This window comes from Schistocerca americana, chromosome 1 (assembly GCF_021461395.2).
Source record: "Schistocerca americana isolate TAMUIC-IGC-003095 chromosome 1, iqSchAmer2.1, whole genome shotgun sequence".
Taxonomy (NCBI): domain Eukaryota; kingdom Metazoa; phylum Arthropoda; class Insecta; order Orthoptera; family Acrididae; genus Schistocerca; species Schistocerca americana.
The window spans coordinates 118,634,608-118,648,952 of NC_060119.1; the positions used below are offsets into that span (position 1 = coordinate 118,634,608).

Genomic DNA, 14,345 nt, shown 5'->3' on the forward strand with positions numbered 1-14,345 from the left:
TACCATCCAGGCACTTAAGTACGATTTGTAGAGTACCCATGTTAATGTTGGTGTGTATATGTAAAAGTACTGACTAATGTTATGGAACCGAAATGTTTGGTAGAGTTACACCTGTATATGAAGGAGTTACAAATAGTACTACTTGCTTAGTCCTATAAAATTAATGACGTAAAATTCTACCTTAAAGTGTCATTGAATCTAAACTAATTAAACTCTCAAAGTTTGAATTATACTTTCCTTTTATTTTTACTAACGAAATTACAGAAGTATTTTTAAAAAAGGTTCCAGTATTTAAGGTGCTGCACTGTTATGTACTACGACAGATACAGAATAGGCATATTTGTGTGTGTGTGTGTGTGTGTGTGTGTGTGTGTGTGTGTGTGTGTTTCAGCGAGAGAAAGAGAAAGAAAGAGAGCGAGAGAGAGAGAGGAAAGTGAGGGAGTGTGTGAACTGTGTGGAATATGTATTACAACTACTCAATAATTCAAGTATTTTACAGAGATTAATGAAGCACCCAGAAAGTGTGCATATGATATAGATAGTCAATAAAACTGAAACCAGTGTAAAATTCAGTTTGAAAGATAATGCTAAAATGGATCAGATATATTCAGAATAAAATGTTCAGCTTTGGGAGAGGGTAAAATAACTTCACGTTCAAACATCAAAGTAGAAATAAGTAGACTCAAATATTCAGAGATAATGTGATTCATTTCCTGCTACGATAAATACAGAAAAGTTACAGCATATGATATTCATAGTAAAGCTAAAGTCAGTGCCATCTTACAGCCAATATGGTGTGTAAAGCATTTTCATATATGTGGTGATTCTCCTTGCTGTTTACACAGAAATCGTTAAAAATGGCGTACATATGAATAAATTCAACAAACTGGTGAATAAATTCAACAAACTGGGAGTTGAATGTCATATCAGTCACAAAATTTTAATTTTTGTGTTACAATTCGGTGGCAGTATGGGTCAGGTAGAAGCAGATCTAATAGCTGGACGGAAATCAATTTGGTGTTTTGAGTTTCTAACACTGGCTAAAAGTGGCTTGGAGAATTTTCAATGACAGATGTGACTCTAGATTCACAAATATGGTGGTGCAATAAACCAACATATTCTCCAGTGGATTCATTCTAGGATTATGAGCAATGTAGTAATAGAATTAAAGTCAAAATAAGAGAGAGATCATTTGCTATTTATCTTTTCATGTTCACTAATGTATGGCTACTTTTGTTCTTTTTTGTCATTAATAAGAAAAATAAAGTTCACTTCACTTTAGAAACATTTTCCCAAAATAAAGTTTCGATTGATTATGTTGCATAAAGTTTAAAATTGGACTTTATGTTTATAACGAAAGTATTTATAGTATCACTGTTTTCACGTTGATGAGAAGTCTAAACTACAATTGTAGAACTGCTGTGACAAAGTCCATAAGCGAATGAATTGGTTACAAAATTCTCTTTAAACAAAGACACTTCATTGTAAAACTAAAGTAATGGCATTGAAATATTTTTTGTGGAAATATAAAAGCTCTAAGTAACTGTTTTGCTGATAATGGTTTTCTCTTATATCCTTATGGCATTAAATCTCAACCTTCAAATATCTGAAAATGTATGCTGGTAAATTACGTTGATGAGTCATCTTATTAATTTCTTCCGTTCGTTTGGAACACCAAGTTGAAAAGAGAGTAGGACGCATTCAGTATCTGTAAAAATGAAGTAGACATTAGTGGTCATTCAAAGTGTTCCACATACTTACCCGTATTAGATTCTGCTTTTTCTTAACATTGTCGAAACTGAATAGCTTACGCAGAGGTTACAATATAAATGTCACAGAACTAGTGGCACAGTTAAAAAGGTACTGAATATCAGATATTGCATTCAGAGATCCAGTTATACAATTTATTGTCCTCGCAATGAAAAAGACTCAAGAAAGCTTCGAGAAGATTGTTTATTAAGAGAATATATTGTTTTTGACTATGAGGTTACAAACGAAATGTTTCACGTACTTAGGGGTGGTATTGAAAGAAGCACTACTTTTTTTGATTGAATTGTATTCCTATTTTTCAACTGGTCTCCAAATCTTATATGGCATTATTAATTCGCCCTTTTGCAGTTATCTCAATGACTGTATTTTGCAAGGAATGGAAAAACAGTGTGATATAGCATACGAGACGACCAGTTACTTTCGCATCACAAAGTGCTGATTTTACCTAACGTCTTAAAGTTGCAAACTAGATTTAAACAAGAAGAGTTGTGTTGTGGTAAAAAATAAGGGTTATGATTCTGCTGCTGCTACTGCCTCTACTAGTACCACATGGGAAGTGAAGGACTAAAACGCTAGTCGTACCGGAAGCAGCAGGCCTCGTTCCTCGATGCAGTCACATAATTTTTGGACTTTTTCGAATCCTCTACCTTACAGAAGGTGAGCACCGTTCTGTTTTTAACTGGTTTAGCTGCTAGTTGGAAGAAAACAAAGAGACAAGGGCAGATATATACTAGACAGGCTACCATAGAAGAAGTGAAAGATTTTTTGCTGAAACTCTTGGCCATTTTGTGGAATGGTGTGACTAAGACTTTGCGATATTTCAATAGAACACCTGCTCCACATCTCCAGGCGATGATGTCTACCATTGGTGCTAGAAGCCAGCCAAGTGTTAACAGTTGTGACAAAACAGGAGATCGCACATGCCAGTCAGCGATCCTTATATTTGGCCATAGGTGACAGATAAGATCGATAGAACGTGATTTCGTTATATTTAAAACCACATTTTCATCACCTGATTCGTGGACACTGGTTGCAGACGACCTACGGAGTAAATCTTAACTTTTCTTTCTTGTAGTATTTTATGCCATGATTTTTTAAATTCCAGTAATAAAGTCTCTTCAGTGAATGATTTCACTCAAAAGTATTTGAGGGGAAGTGATAATACGTTCCACGTGTTAAGTTATTTTAAAGTAACAAAATTTTGGTAATATCTTTGTACACAGGGTAAGTCACTAACTATTGCCACCATCAATAACTCCGAAAGTATGATAATAGCTGAAAAGTTTGTGAGACAAGTGTTGCATGGGACAACGGGGCCCACAATATGACGTTGGTTGTTTGTTGCTATGTGGGGTCATGTCAGATATATGAAGGTCAATTTGTTTTTTTTTTTAATGGGATTCTATAGTTTGTCTTGTGTACATAGTTCCGCGTAGTCAGCGCGTACACAACTTTCTCACTAGAGCGCGCCCCACTAAGCACAACAGCGCAGGCGCAGCGCTCGTCCGTCTCCGCACAATGAGATGGCGCTGCCTTAGAGACGGACCAAATTCTGCTTCCCCCGATCCGCGTATTAATATGTAACGCAGCCAATGAGATTGTTGCTACGTAGAACCTTTTCTGCTCGCGGATCACACTTGCGTAGTGATACCTGAACGCGCGAGGTATTATAACGCGTTTGTGTGTACCAGTCTATAGTCAAGTTTCAGTCTGCGCCTGATAAGATTATCATATTCCTGTACATAGCCATGAAGATAAATGAATAGACACTTTGTCAAGTATCAGAGATATGTGAGAAGAAGATTAACATACCAAGACCAAAGGAACTTCAGATTGTCAATTGTAAACAGCATCCAGAATCAAGTTACGTAATGTCTGTGCTTTTTATTATTTTAATAAATGTATGTGAAAATTAATCAAGTTCAGTTTAAAGTTGGTCACCGTCAATGTGCTACTCTAAGCGTGCAAGTGGCATTTCTATCGTCTGACCCAGCGGCAGAAGATAACACACCATGATAAGACCACGAGACATATTGCTGAGACTCGCTTACTTCGTTAGATCGACAAGTCAAATAATCTGATGGTGTGTGTACCGAAGGTCTTACGGTACGCACACCACAGTTTGGTACTTATTTTCTGATAGCGGCTATAGATGAATCCAACAATATGTAACAGTAAGGTCTTTGAAGGTCAACGAAGGTCAAAAAGGTGGCATGAACGTCCATTTACAGAAGGTGTTCGAAGTGATGACCATTATCAGTGCAGTGCTGCAATCTTCTTCTCATGGACTGAATGGTATTTCTTATCACTTCGGCACTTATCGAAGTACGTGCCCTGACAGTTCTCTCTCGTATATCGTGCAAATAGTAAATATTCGCCGAATACAGTATATACATCTATCGTGCCATTGACATGTAAACACCATTCGACGGTTTCGCAATACAGCATTAATAGGAACGGTAAGATTAGTATCGTCGAAACAAGCGGATGTGAATGATGTATTCCTTCGAAGAACAAGTCGATATGCTGCTTATTTACGGAGAATGCCAACGAAATTCAGAGAGAGCTAGAGATTTATATGCTGAGAGACATCTTCAGTGTAATCACCCTACACGTCGTACATTTAAATATGTGTATGTTAAATTGAGAACAACTGGCTATTTAACGCATCGGAAACATATACGGCAAAGGAAAGTTACTAACGAGGAAACGGAAATTGGTACTCTTGCCACTGTGGTTCGAGATCCTTATGTTAGTCGCGTCAAATCGCAAGGGAATCTGGCATGAAACAGGGTAGTGTTGTTCGTGTTCTGCATAGCCATAAATATCAACCTTACATATCAGTCTCCACCAAGAATTAACTGGTACGGATTGTTTGCGTCTCATTGAATTCTGCCGATGGGCTAAACTTCAGATTCAGAGGTATGACACATTTATTAATACAATTTTATTTACTGACGAGGCTGCATTCACGAACCATAAAATGTTAATTTGCATAACATGAATTATTGGGCAACTGAAAATCCATGTTGGCTGCGGCAAGTTCCACACCAAAAATTGTGGTCGGTGAATGTGTGGTGTGGGATTCTGGAGGATAGAATTATAGGCCCCTATTTCATTGAAGGAAATCTTAATGGTGGGAAGTACACCACATTCCTGGAAAAAACATTAGGTCTGTTATTGGAAGAAACAACTTTAGGAACAAGGAACAGAATGGTTCGTGAATGTAGCCTCGTCAGTAAATAAAATCTGAATTTGAAGTTGAGCCCATCGGCAGAATTCAGTGCGACGCAAACAATCCGTACCAGTTAATTCTTGGTGGAGACTGATACGTAAGGATGATATTTATGGCGATGCAGAACACGAACAACACTACTCTGTTTCATGCCAGATTCCCTTGCGATTTGACGAGAGCTAACACAAGGAACTCGAACCACAGTGGCAAGAGTACCAATTTCCACTTTCTCGTTGGTAACGGATATGTTTCCGATGCGTTAAAGATCCAGTTGTTCTCAATTTATCATACACATATTTAAATGTACGACGTGCAGGGTGAGTACGCTGAGCATATCTTTAAGCGTAAAAGTCTCTAGCTCTCACTGAATTTCGTTAGCATTCTCCGTAAATGAGAACCATATCGACTTGTTGTTCGAAGGAATACATCATTCACATTCGCTTGATTCGACGATACATGTCTTACCGTTGCTATTACTGTCGTATTGCGAAACAGTCGGATGGTGTTTACATGTCAATGACACGTTAGATGAATACACCGTCTTCGGTGAATATTTACTATTTGCACGATACACGAGAGAGAATTGTCAGAGCAGGTGCTTCGATAAGTGACGAAGTGATAAGGAATACCACTTTATCTATCATAAGAAGATTGCAGCTCTTCAGTGATACCAATGGTCATCACTTCGAACACCTTCTGTAAAAGGACGTTCATGTCACCTTGACCTTCAAACACATTACTGTTACACATCATTGGATTGGTCTCGATAGCCGCTATTAGAAAATAAGTACCTAATTCCTAACTGTAGCATCCCATGGGAAAAAAAACCTACGTTGATCTTCATATCTCTGATGCGATCCCACCTAACAACAAAACACCAACGTCATATTATGGCCCCCGTTTTCCCATGCAACATTTGTCCCAGAAACTTTTCAGGTCCTATCGTACTTTCGGAGTTATTGTTGGTGACAATAGTTAGTGACTCACCCTGTATGACAGTTTCTTAAGTGTGTGGAAATTTATCAAACGTTAATTACATTGTCTTTCGTTTTTCAGTCCACTATATGAAGTCTGTAACTTTTCTTGCATAATTTACAATGCGGGTGACAGCTTTCTCCACTAATAAAACACGGTAAGAAGTAGTGTTTCGGCCCTTGTCTTGAAAAGAAAAGTAACAACACTAAAAGGCTACGTAGAAAAACAATTTCCACTCGAATATTTAGTTCGTGAAGCCTCTGGTCTCGGATAAAAACTAAATTCAGAGGATTTTGCTCCAATTTTTATCTTTTTTGTATCTAAGGGAAAAAAGAGAAATTCACAAATTAGAGAAAAGAAACCGCGAGAAGTGTCATGGGCATCAATAGTGAAATTTAAGATGCATTTTACCCGTATTTTTGTGATATGACTGTATACAAAATTTTAAGGCAGAAGTTAAAATGCTTAAACTTGTGGTTTGATTCCAAATGAAAGTACATTTACATTAAGTTTACATGAAAGTCTTTAAGAAACACCATGATGGTCTCATTGAATAGGGGTTGCTGCTATGAGTGTGTTAGCTGTAGAGTTTTAATTCAATAGCAAAGAGTGATGTACGTAACTGTAGATGTTAGTAACAAAATAATGGTAAAGTGTATTGATCAGTGCAAAAATCAGTGATTTATTTTGGTCCTCAGATTTAAAACTAGTCGAATGAGACAAAATAATGTTATATTATTTGATCCGCTATAACAGTTTTTCAATACCAACGCTTTCCTTTACTTTCTACTTCTAGCTGGAATATTGTTTTAGTATCTGTACTTGATTTAGTAGGAGTCGTAAAGTGTAACTTTTTGGAAGAATCGAACCTGATGGATGAATGTGGGTGACATTCCTAATGGCATAAATAGCTGACATGTGTTTCTGAGAAATCGTCTGAAAACAAAGTGTCTTCCTTTTTTTTAATCAAACTGGTAACTTTCCAGAATGAGATTTTCACTCTTCAGCGGAGTGTGCGCTGATATGAAACTTCCTGGCAGATTAAAACTGTGTGGCGGACCGAGACTCGAACTCGGAACATTTGCCTTTCGCGAGCACTTGCCCGCTAAAGGCAAAGGTCCCGAGTTCGAGTCTCAGTCCGGCACACAGTTTTAATCTGCCAGCAAGTTTCAAACTGGTAAGTGTTTTCCTGTCCTGTGCAAACGGTGAATCAGATAATGCACAGTTCGGCAGAACAAGGGAATTCATCGAAGCAATGATAATTCTGAATCTTGAAAAACATACATACAGAAAGAACTGTATGCCTAATGATTTTAGGTTTCTTTGTTACTCTTTTACCTGACCGAATTCTGACACGCTGACAACAGACTGCAGTACTGCAGCAGGCACAAGTGTTTCGCGGCACACCGCCCAGCACACTTTGGAACACGGGGCTCCAGAGCATACGACCCCTACGTTTTCCAGTTTTGATGCAATGAAATCATCAGTTACCACTACAATGAGCACAGGTTTGTCGAGATTAGACCGTGGATTAATTGAAATGCGTCACCAGGTCGAATGAACCCCATTTGTTGTTAGACCAGGTCGATAGTTGTGTGCAGATACCCTGTCATCCATGAGACAAACTGCTCGAAATATATACCGCGCCATGGACGTTGGCCAGTGCAGGCAGACATTCACGTGAACTTTCGTGTGACCTGTTAGCAACTGAAGTCAACATGACAGCTGTCGATTAAGTGAACGTTATTTCATACCATCTGCATTCCTTCACTGTTCATGTTTAACCCGATGATGGTGTGATGTTCCAGCAGGGATTGGGCTTGTTTTGGGGGAGGATAACAGACAGCGAGGTCATTGATCTCATCGGATTAGGGAAGGACGGGGAAGGAAGTCGACCGTGCCCTTTCGAAGAAACCATCCCAGTAGTTGCCTGGAGCGATTTAGGGAAATCATGTAAAACCTAAATCAGGATGGCGGAAGGGATTGAACCGTCGTCCTCTCGAATGCGAGTCCGGTGTGCTAGTCACTGCGCCACCTCGCTCGGTATTCCATTAGGATAATTGTCTGTATCTCAAAGTCAAATTCGTGCCACCCAGCACTACGTATCGATGGTACGTAACTGGGAACAATAGTCGTCTATAGAGCCTCGGCAACGACAAGGCGTTGGTATAGAGAGGTAAAGGAAATCACGTTACACGGTTCATTGTGGTAGAGCAACCACGCCAAGCTCACCTCAACTCTCAGGGCTTCTCTTTCCAGTGCGGACTATAGGCCTATAGCTGATAGGGTTAATAAACGTTACCTTGGAGCTCAGGTTTAGGAAGAGAGAGCCTGTTTCCTTAGGTTGTGACACATAGGGTGTGGAGACGGAAGGACACAAGGATCCGTTGTATAGGGACACTAACAGCCTCATGGTGTAGGAGACAGAGGAGAAAATAGGGTTTTGATATTCAGATTTACAGGAAATGTAAGATCTCAAAAAAATTTTCTGGAATTTGAGATTGAACATATGTGTTACGAATGCTTAAGAACTAGTGTTTATTCAGTACAAATACAGAAAACCAAGCAGTAACTTTTCTGATGCTTGTTTATCCCATAAACCGGTTTTCGATCCTTTTCACTCTCATCGTCAGGTGGTGCACAGGAAGTTACATAACTATTTCATAGCGTAATACCGCGTGCTGACTTCATGACAAGAAAATGGTACATGCTTTAGGCCTCACCATTAATATTATTTATATTGTGAATTGAGTACAAAAATGAATTCTGTACTTACTGCGACAGTATGGGTGGCTTTGTTATTGGTATTCATCTGTTAACTTTAACTGTGACTGACGGGTGGCACATATCACTCACTTTTCACAGTATATATATATATATATATATATATATATATATATATATATATATATATATATATATATATATATATATATATATATATATGGAGGAGACCAGACAGCGAGGTCATCGGTCTCATCGGATTAGGGAAAATATATATATATATATATAGTCACGAAACTTTGCCAGCATCCAGCATGTGCTGTCCATTTGGTGCGTGTTGCAAACGCCTTCACACGAAAATGTAACATACTTTGACCAGAGACATTACCTGTTTTGGTTTGCATATAATGCAGTAGATGTATGAGCAAATACTTTAATCAAACCGGCGCTAACATGATTCCCCAAAAATAAAATAAAGCTACTGTTGTTTCAGTTACTGTGGGAGACAGCACTGACGCAAACAATGAAGCAGAAAAGCGGCGATGGCTGGTAGCAGGAATCCAAAATGATATGTATATTAAACTTTAAGATTCTACAAAGAAGAGAACCATTGATTAACTTGTTGTGCCTCCTTCGTGTAAGTACACTGACAACCTATTAGTACTCGCAGAATGCAGGCTAAGCATCGTCTTCCTATTACACAGTATTGATGCTCTCGAAGTCGGCGACCGAACTGGGGCCAACCAGCCATGGACGGCTGATCAAATCAGCGTTGATAGGGGGCCCAGAACTCTGTCTTCTGGATGTGTGACGTTGCCCGCTCTTTCCACTGGCGTGCGGGCGAGCGCCTGCTTGATGCCGTTCCGCGGCGCTGTGCTGGTCGGTGTGCCGTCGATGCTTTAGGACTGCACATTTATAATAATTGCAGTGAATTACACCCTAATGTATATGCACGGGGACTTTGCATTAAAAAACAACAAGAAAAAAATTCCAGTGAAATTTTACTTTATTTTTGGGAATTTATGTTAGCGTCTGTTTTGATTAAGGCATTTGCCCGTACATCGACGGTGCTACACGCAAAAAGAGGGTCTCTGATCAAAGTATGTTACGTCTTCAAGTGAAGATATTTGTAACATACACCCGTTCGACAGCACATACTGGATGATGGCAAAGTTTCGGGGAAATTGGGTGATGCGTTGCCAACACAATCACAATGGAAGATGATAGATAAGCACTAATAACAATCTCGCCTATACTGTCGCAGTAGGCAACGGCCTTGTCGCAGTGGATACACCAGGAACATCTGTCATGCGCGCAGCCAAAACAGTGTATGCCCAGTAGTACTACCAGTTCTTTTATTTTTATTTCATTATTTGTACTATATTGTCTAGAATACAAGCATTACTTAGTGGAAAGTGCCAACTACTCATAATTTTTTAAATGATTTCCTTTACTATGTGCCCTATAAAATTATATTGTTTACTCACACTCTCCTTTCTGCTTCTCGTATATAATATGACAAAATTTTCTCTCTTCTACAATTTATATATAATCTGCAGCATATGTAAAATAGTTTCTTCCGCTTCTGCTCCATCTAATATGGTGATGTTTCCCTCATACTGTCCCGCCTAACAGTGCAAACTAGAGGAAGAGATCAAACCAGAATGCACAATATGCCTGTAGCATCACAAGTGCATGACATACAGAAACATGAACTCAAAATTAACGTGTCGATGCTACATATAAATTATTATGCCTGTCCTGCAATGTCTACCCAAAAAAAGATGACAAATGGCCATGTAACAGGGTTCAAGGAACAACAATATCAAAAAACGAAAAAGGAAAAAATATAAAAACGAAGACCTATAAAATGACAGTAATATTAATCAACAGTAGAAATATAATAGGTTAATAGAATAAAATGTCTTTTTAAATGTATCATTGTTAATATATTTAAATAAATATATATGGTACAAAAAAAAGTTCCCGTGAGATCACCGAAGTTAAGCGCAGTCGGGCGTGGTCGGCACTTGGATGGGTGACCATCCAGTCCGCCATGTGCTGTTGCCATTTTTCGGGTTGCACTCAGCCTCGTGATGCCAATTGAGGAGCTACTCGACCGAATAGTAGTGTCTTCGGTCAAGAATACCATTATAACGACCGGGAGAGCGGTGTGCTGACCCCACGCCCCTCCTATCCGCATCCTCCATGAGGATGACACGGCGGTCGGATGGTATCGGTAGGCCACTCGTGGCCTGTAGACGGAGTGCTATACTGTCGCAGTAAGTACCGATATCATTTTGGATCCAAAATGCCGTATAAACAATACTCAATGAAGCATGTTCCATCTTCTTGTCACACAGCCAACACCCAGCATTGTGCTATGAAATATTCATGTAATCTCGTGTACACCATCTGAAGATGAGCCTGTAAAGGGTCGAAAACCGGTTTATGGAATAAATAAGCATTTCAGAAAAGGTACTGCTTTCAGTTGCAGTTTCCTGTATTTATATTTTAGAGAGGAACAAATTTAATCAGCTGGTAGAAGATGCACGTGGGAGAAAGAAGATGTATACGGGAGGGCATGTGATTGCAACACTTTATCGGACTTGTAATGGCTAGTAACATATCGGTTGGACAGAGACCCAAATTATGTTGGTGAAAGTAAAGATGGTTCGAATAAAGATTTGCAGTCGTAGAGGATGGCAGAAGGACTTGAGCCTCATCTATGGGCAGTTGTCAGTCTATTATGAGCTTCTTGTTGGGTGGTTAGTTGAAAGGAGGGCCAAGTTAGTTTGGGATCAAGGAGTTATTCCAAAATATTTTTGTGTATTAGTAAGACGGAATGGATGGTAATGGATGGTGAGATGGAAATTATGAAGACGTAAAGAACGGGCCTTGCGTCCTATTCTTATTACCTGGGTTTCATCAGGATAGATTTTCAGGTACTACATGTTAACTAGGATGTGAAGTTACTGATAAAGTTCTGTAGGAACCATTGGGGAACGTTCGGGGTTGAAGGGCATGGGGAATCCAGCGTCGTTGGCTCTGCAGGAGAGACAAAGCAGAATGGACTGAGCAGATCATTAGAGAACTCGTGCATGTGGATGGAAGAAACTGGAGGTTCGATACGTAGGGGCACATCCTGTACAGGAACTTAAGAAGTATGAATATTAATATCGATGAGATGCTCAGAAATGAATGTATCGTAATAACGTAATAGACCTCACCTGAAGGTATGTTTCCTTTGAGAGCGGGTACAGTTTTGCGACCCTTAACTGGAGGGGTTGCAGTGCCCGCGTCATGAAGATGAGCAGCGTCTTCTTGAAGCGAGGATTAGCGTCCGGCCAGTAGCTGCTGTACGCGGACATCATCAACTGCTCGCTCTGCAACAGTGAGGTGCGTGCAGCGTCAGCAGCTGACCGACGTAAATATGATTTCTGCCAAATCGTATGATGCCACGGTGTTTTCTTTTTGCTTCTACAATCGTGACATTAACGATCGACTGCTACAGTAAGTATCCAGTCAACATCTCCAAGGAATAAGGGCATCACCTACCGCGTGAATCAGCTGGAAAGCATTCTCAGTTGTAATGAGACTGCGTGGAAGAAATTCCAGACTCTCACAGGTCGACAACCAGACTGGCAGACTAGTGTGGATGAATGAAAAGTTTATTTTGAGCTAGCTACTATCACACATCATTACCCTTATGAAGGAATAATGAAGAAGAGCTGTGCTTTTCGATTTACTTACAAACTCAGGAAGCGACTGTACAGTGTATGGTGGAGGGTAGAAAAATATTAACAACTTACTATCCCATTCTCTTCGTGTATCGATCGAGGTGAAAAATGGCTGACTGTTTGTCACAATACGTGCTCTACGCACTCTTATTCCAATGTTACCTGCGAAATCTATTTACACACTGGAGACAACAGAATTTTTTCAGTTTTCCTTTAATATCGTTACTCAAAAAGATTTCTTGAGAACAAGGTTATGTTTCGGCCAAAAACTCCTATTCAAGTTCCTCGTGAATCTCTGATACACTTTTTTATGGACTATGGTGATGTGATCCGGTCCTAGTAGTGCGTCTTCGAATTCGTTCAGCATCTGCTGTCCTGTCTTCTTGATAATGGCCCCAAACACTGGAACACTAAAACTGGTTTGCCTGGTGCGTTATATGATTCATTTACAGAGTACAGAAACTTCCTAAAATGTTGATAAGGAATCGAAATGTTTAGTTCGCCTTCCCCCGCGATGATTTTCCCCTGTTCGTCCCATATATTATCTCTTCTTACAAGAATTCGGATTTTTATGCAGTTACATATCCTTTTCCTTCTTTCCAACGCACTGTATTGCCAGTGTTGATTAATTTCATTTTACCGTTTCATATTTCACTATTATTGCGCATGTTAACTTGATGCTACATAAAACTGCATAATATTGCTTCTCTTTTCACCATCAGTAGGCCGCTCCCTATCTACCTATCAGAAAAGTTAAGGACGGGAAGTACATTCTCACTAAAAATAATATTCTAGTGCAACAAAATGAATTTAATTGCACTTTGAACTGGATTATGAAAGAATGATTCTGCTTAATTTTCTAAGATTCGAAATTTCTGTTCTGAAAAGGAAAGCAAATGCAAGACAATATAATTGCAGCATTGTAGAAGCCAGTGTATACATGCTTCCTTTACCAGTTAAACAAAAACCAGAGTTAGGCAAAATTTATTTCAATGACGAACAGGAATACAGATAAAAATTGTTATTCATTATTCGTGAATACCAAATAAAACTATTTACTCGAAATATTATTCGTTTACAAGAATAGAAATATTTATTCGTCATCTGTGAATGAAAAACGTCAAGAATAATAGATAAATTTGAAATCCAATAACATTCGTTGCTGCAGTCCCCTGTCATTTATTAAATAAATGTACATTTTGTTGCTTTTAAATTATATTTCGTAACAATTCGTTTTTCAATCATCTCGTGATGAAGTTTATTTCACTTTCGAATATTTGCCACTGTGACATACTAAAGAAAAAAATACGTTCTACATCTTCAAAGAGGATATCTGTGTGGTACACATCCTGAAATTGTCTGTTTCAGGACAGTGACATAAGACATTCAAATTACAACCTGTTTTTGGCAAAAATTGAAAAATCATCAACTTCGCTGTAGTCTTGGCAGATAAATTCGTTGTGATTCCACATTAGCTTCAACTCCCAAATCAAGTTCGAAATAAATTTTCTTTTAAGGTTTTCTTTAACATTTCTTTGGCTATAATTGTCTTTAGTTTGTTGTAAGCCTGGTTGTTCATAGACAGAAATACAGGCGAACTCTTTGTTTTTTATGTAAGCCTGCAGGCACTTTCAAAATGAAAATTAAGTAAAGTAAAATGTACCTTTCTAAAGTACTCTGCGTGTACCTTTAAATGCATGTGAAGGTAGATCAATTTAGAAACTCATATCAGTGTGTAGGATATTGTTACGTGTTCCTCAGGTGTTCCAATTCTGTGGCAATTTGTTCAATGATGTATCTGTCTGTGTGGGTTTTCGACCAGTTTTTCAAATTATTTGCGTACTGTTGTGTGGATACGATCGTGAATTACTCTTTGTTTCTGGTCTCAACAATGGACCTGG

At 38.9% G+C, this 14,345-nt stretch overlaps 1 protein-coding gene across 1 annotated transcript in view; it reads right to left on the minus strand.

Moving 5' to 3' along the window:
• Positions 1-1,142: 1,142 nt before the first annotated feature.
• The window catches only part of LOC124604915 (odorant receptor 43a-like), a 107,017-nt gene continuing 93,814 nt past the window's right edge, over positions 1,143-14,345 (minus strand). The window contains exons 6-7 of the mRNA XM_047136522.1: positions 11,935-12,090; positions 1,143-1,708 (exon numbers count right to left, since the gene is read on the minus strand). Coding sequence (XP_046992478.1) covers positions 1,649-1,708; positions 11,935-12,090 — 216 coding nt within the window. The 3' untranslated portion in view covers positions 1,143-1,648. The remainder of the gene's footprint in view (positions 1,709-11,934; positions 12,091-14,345) is intronic.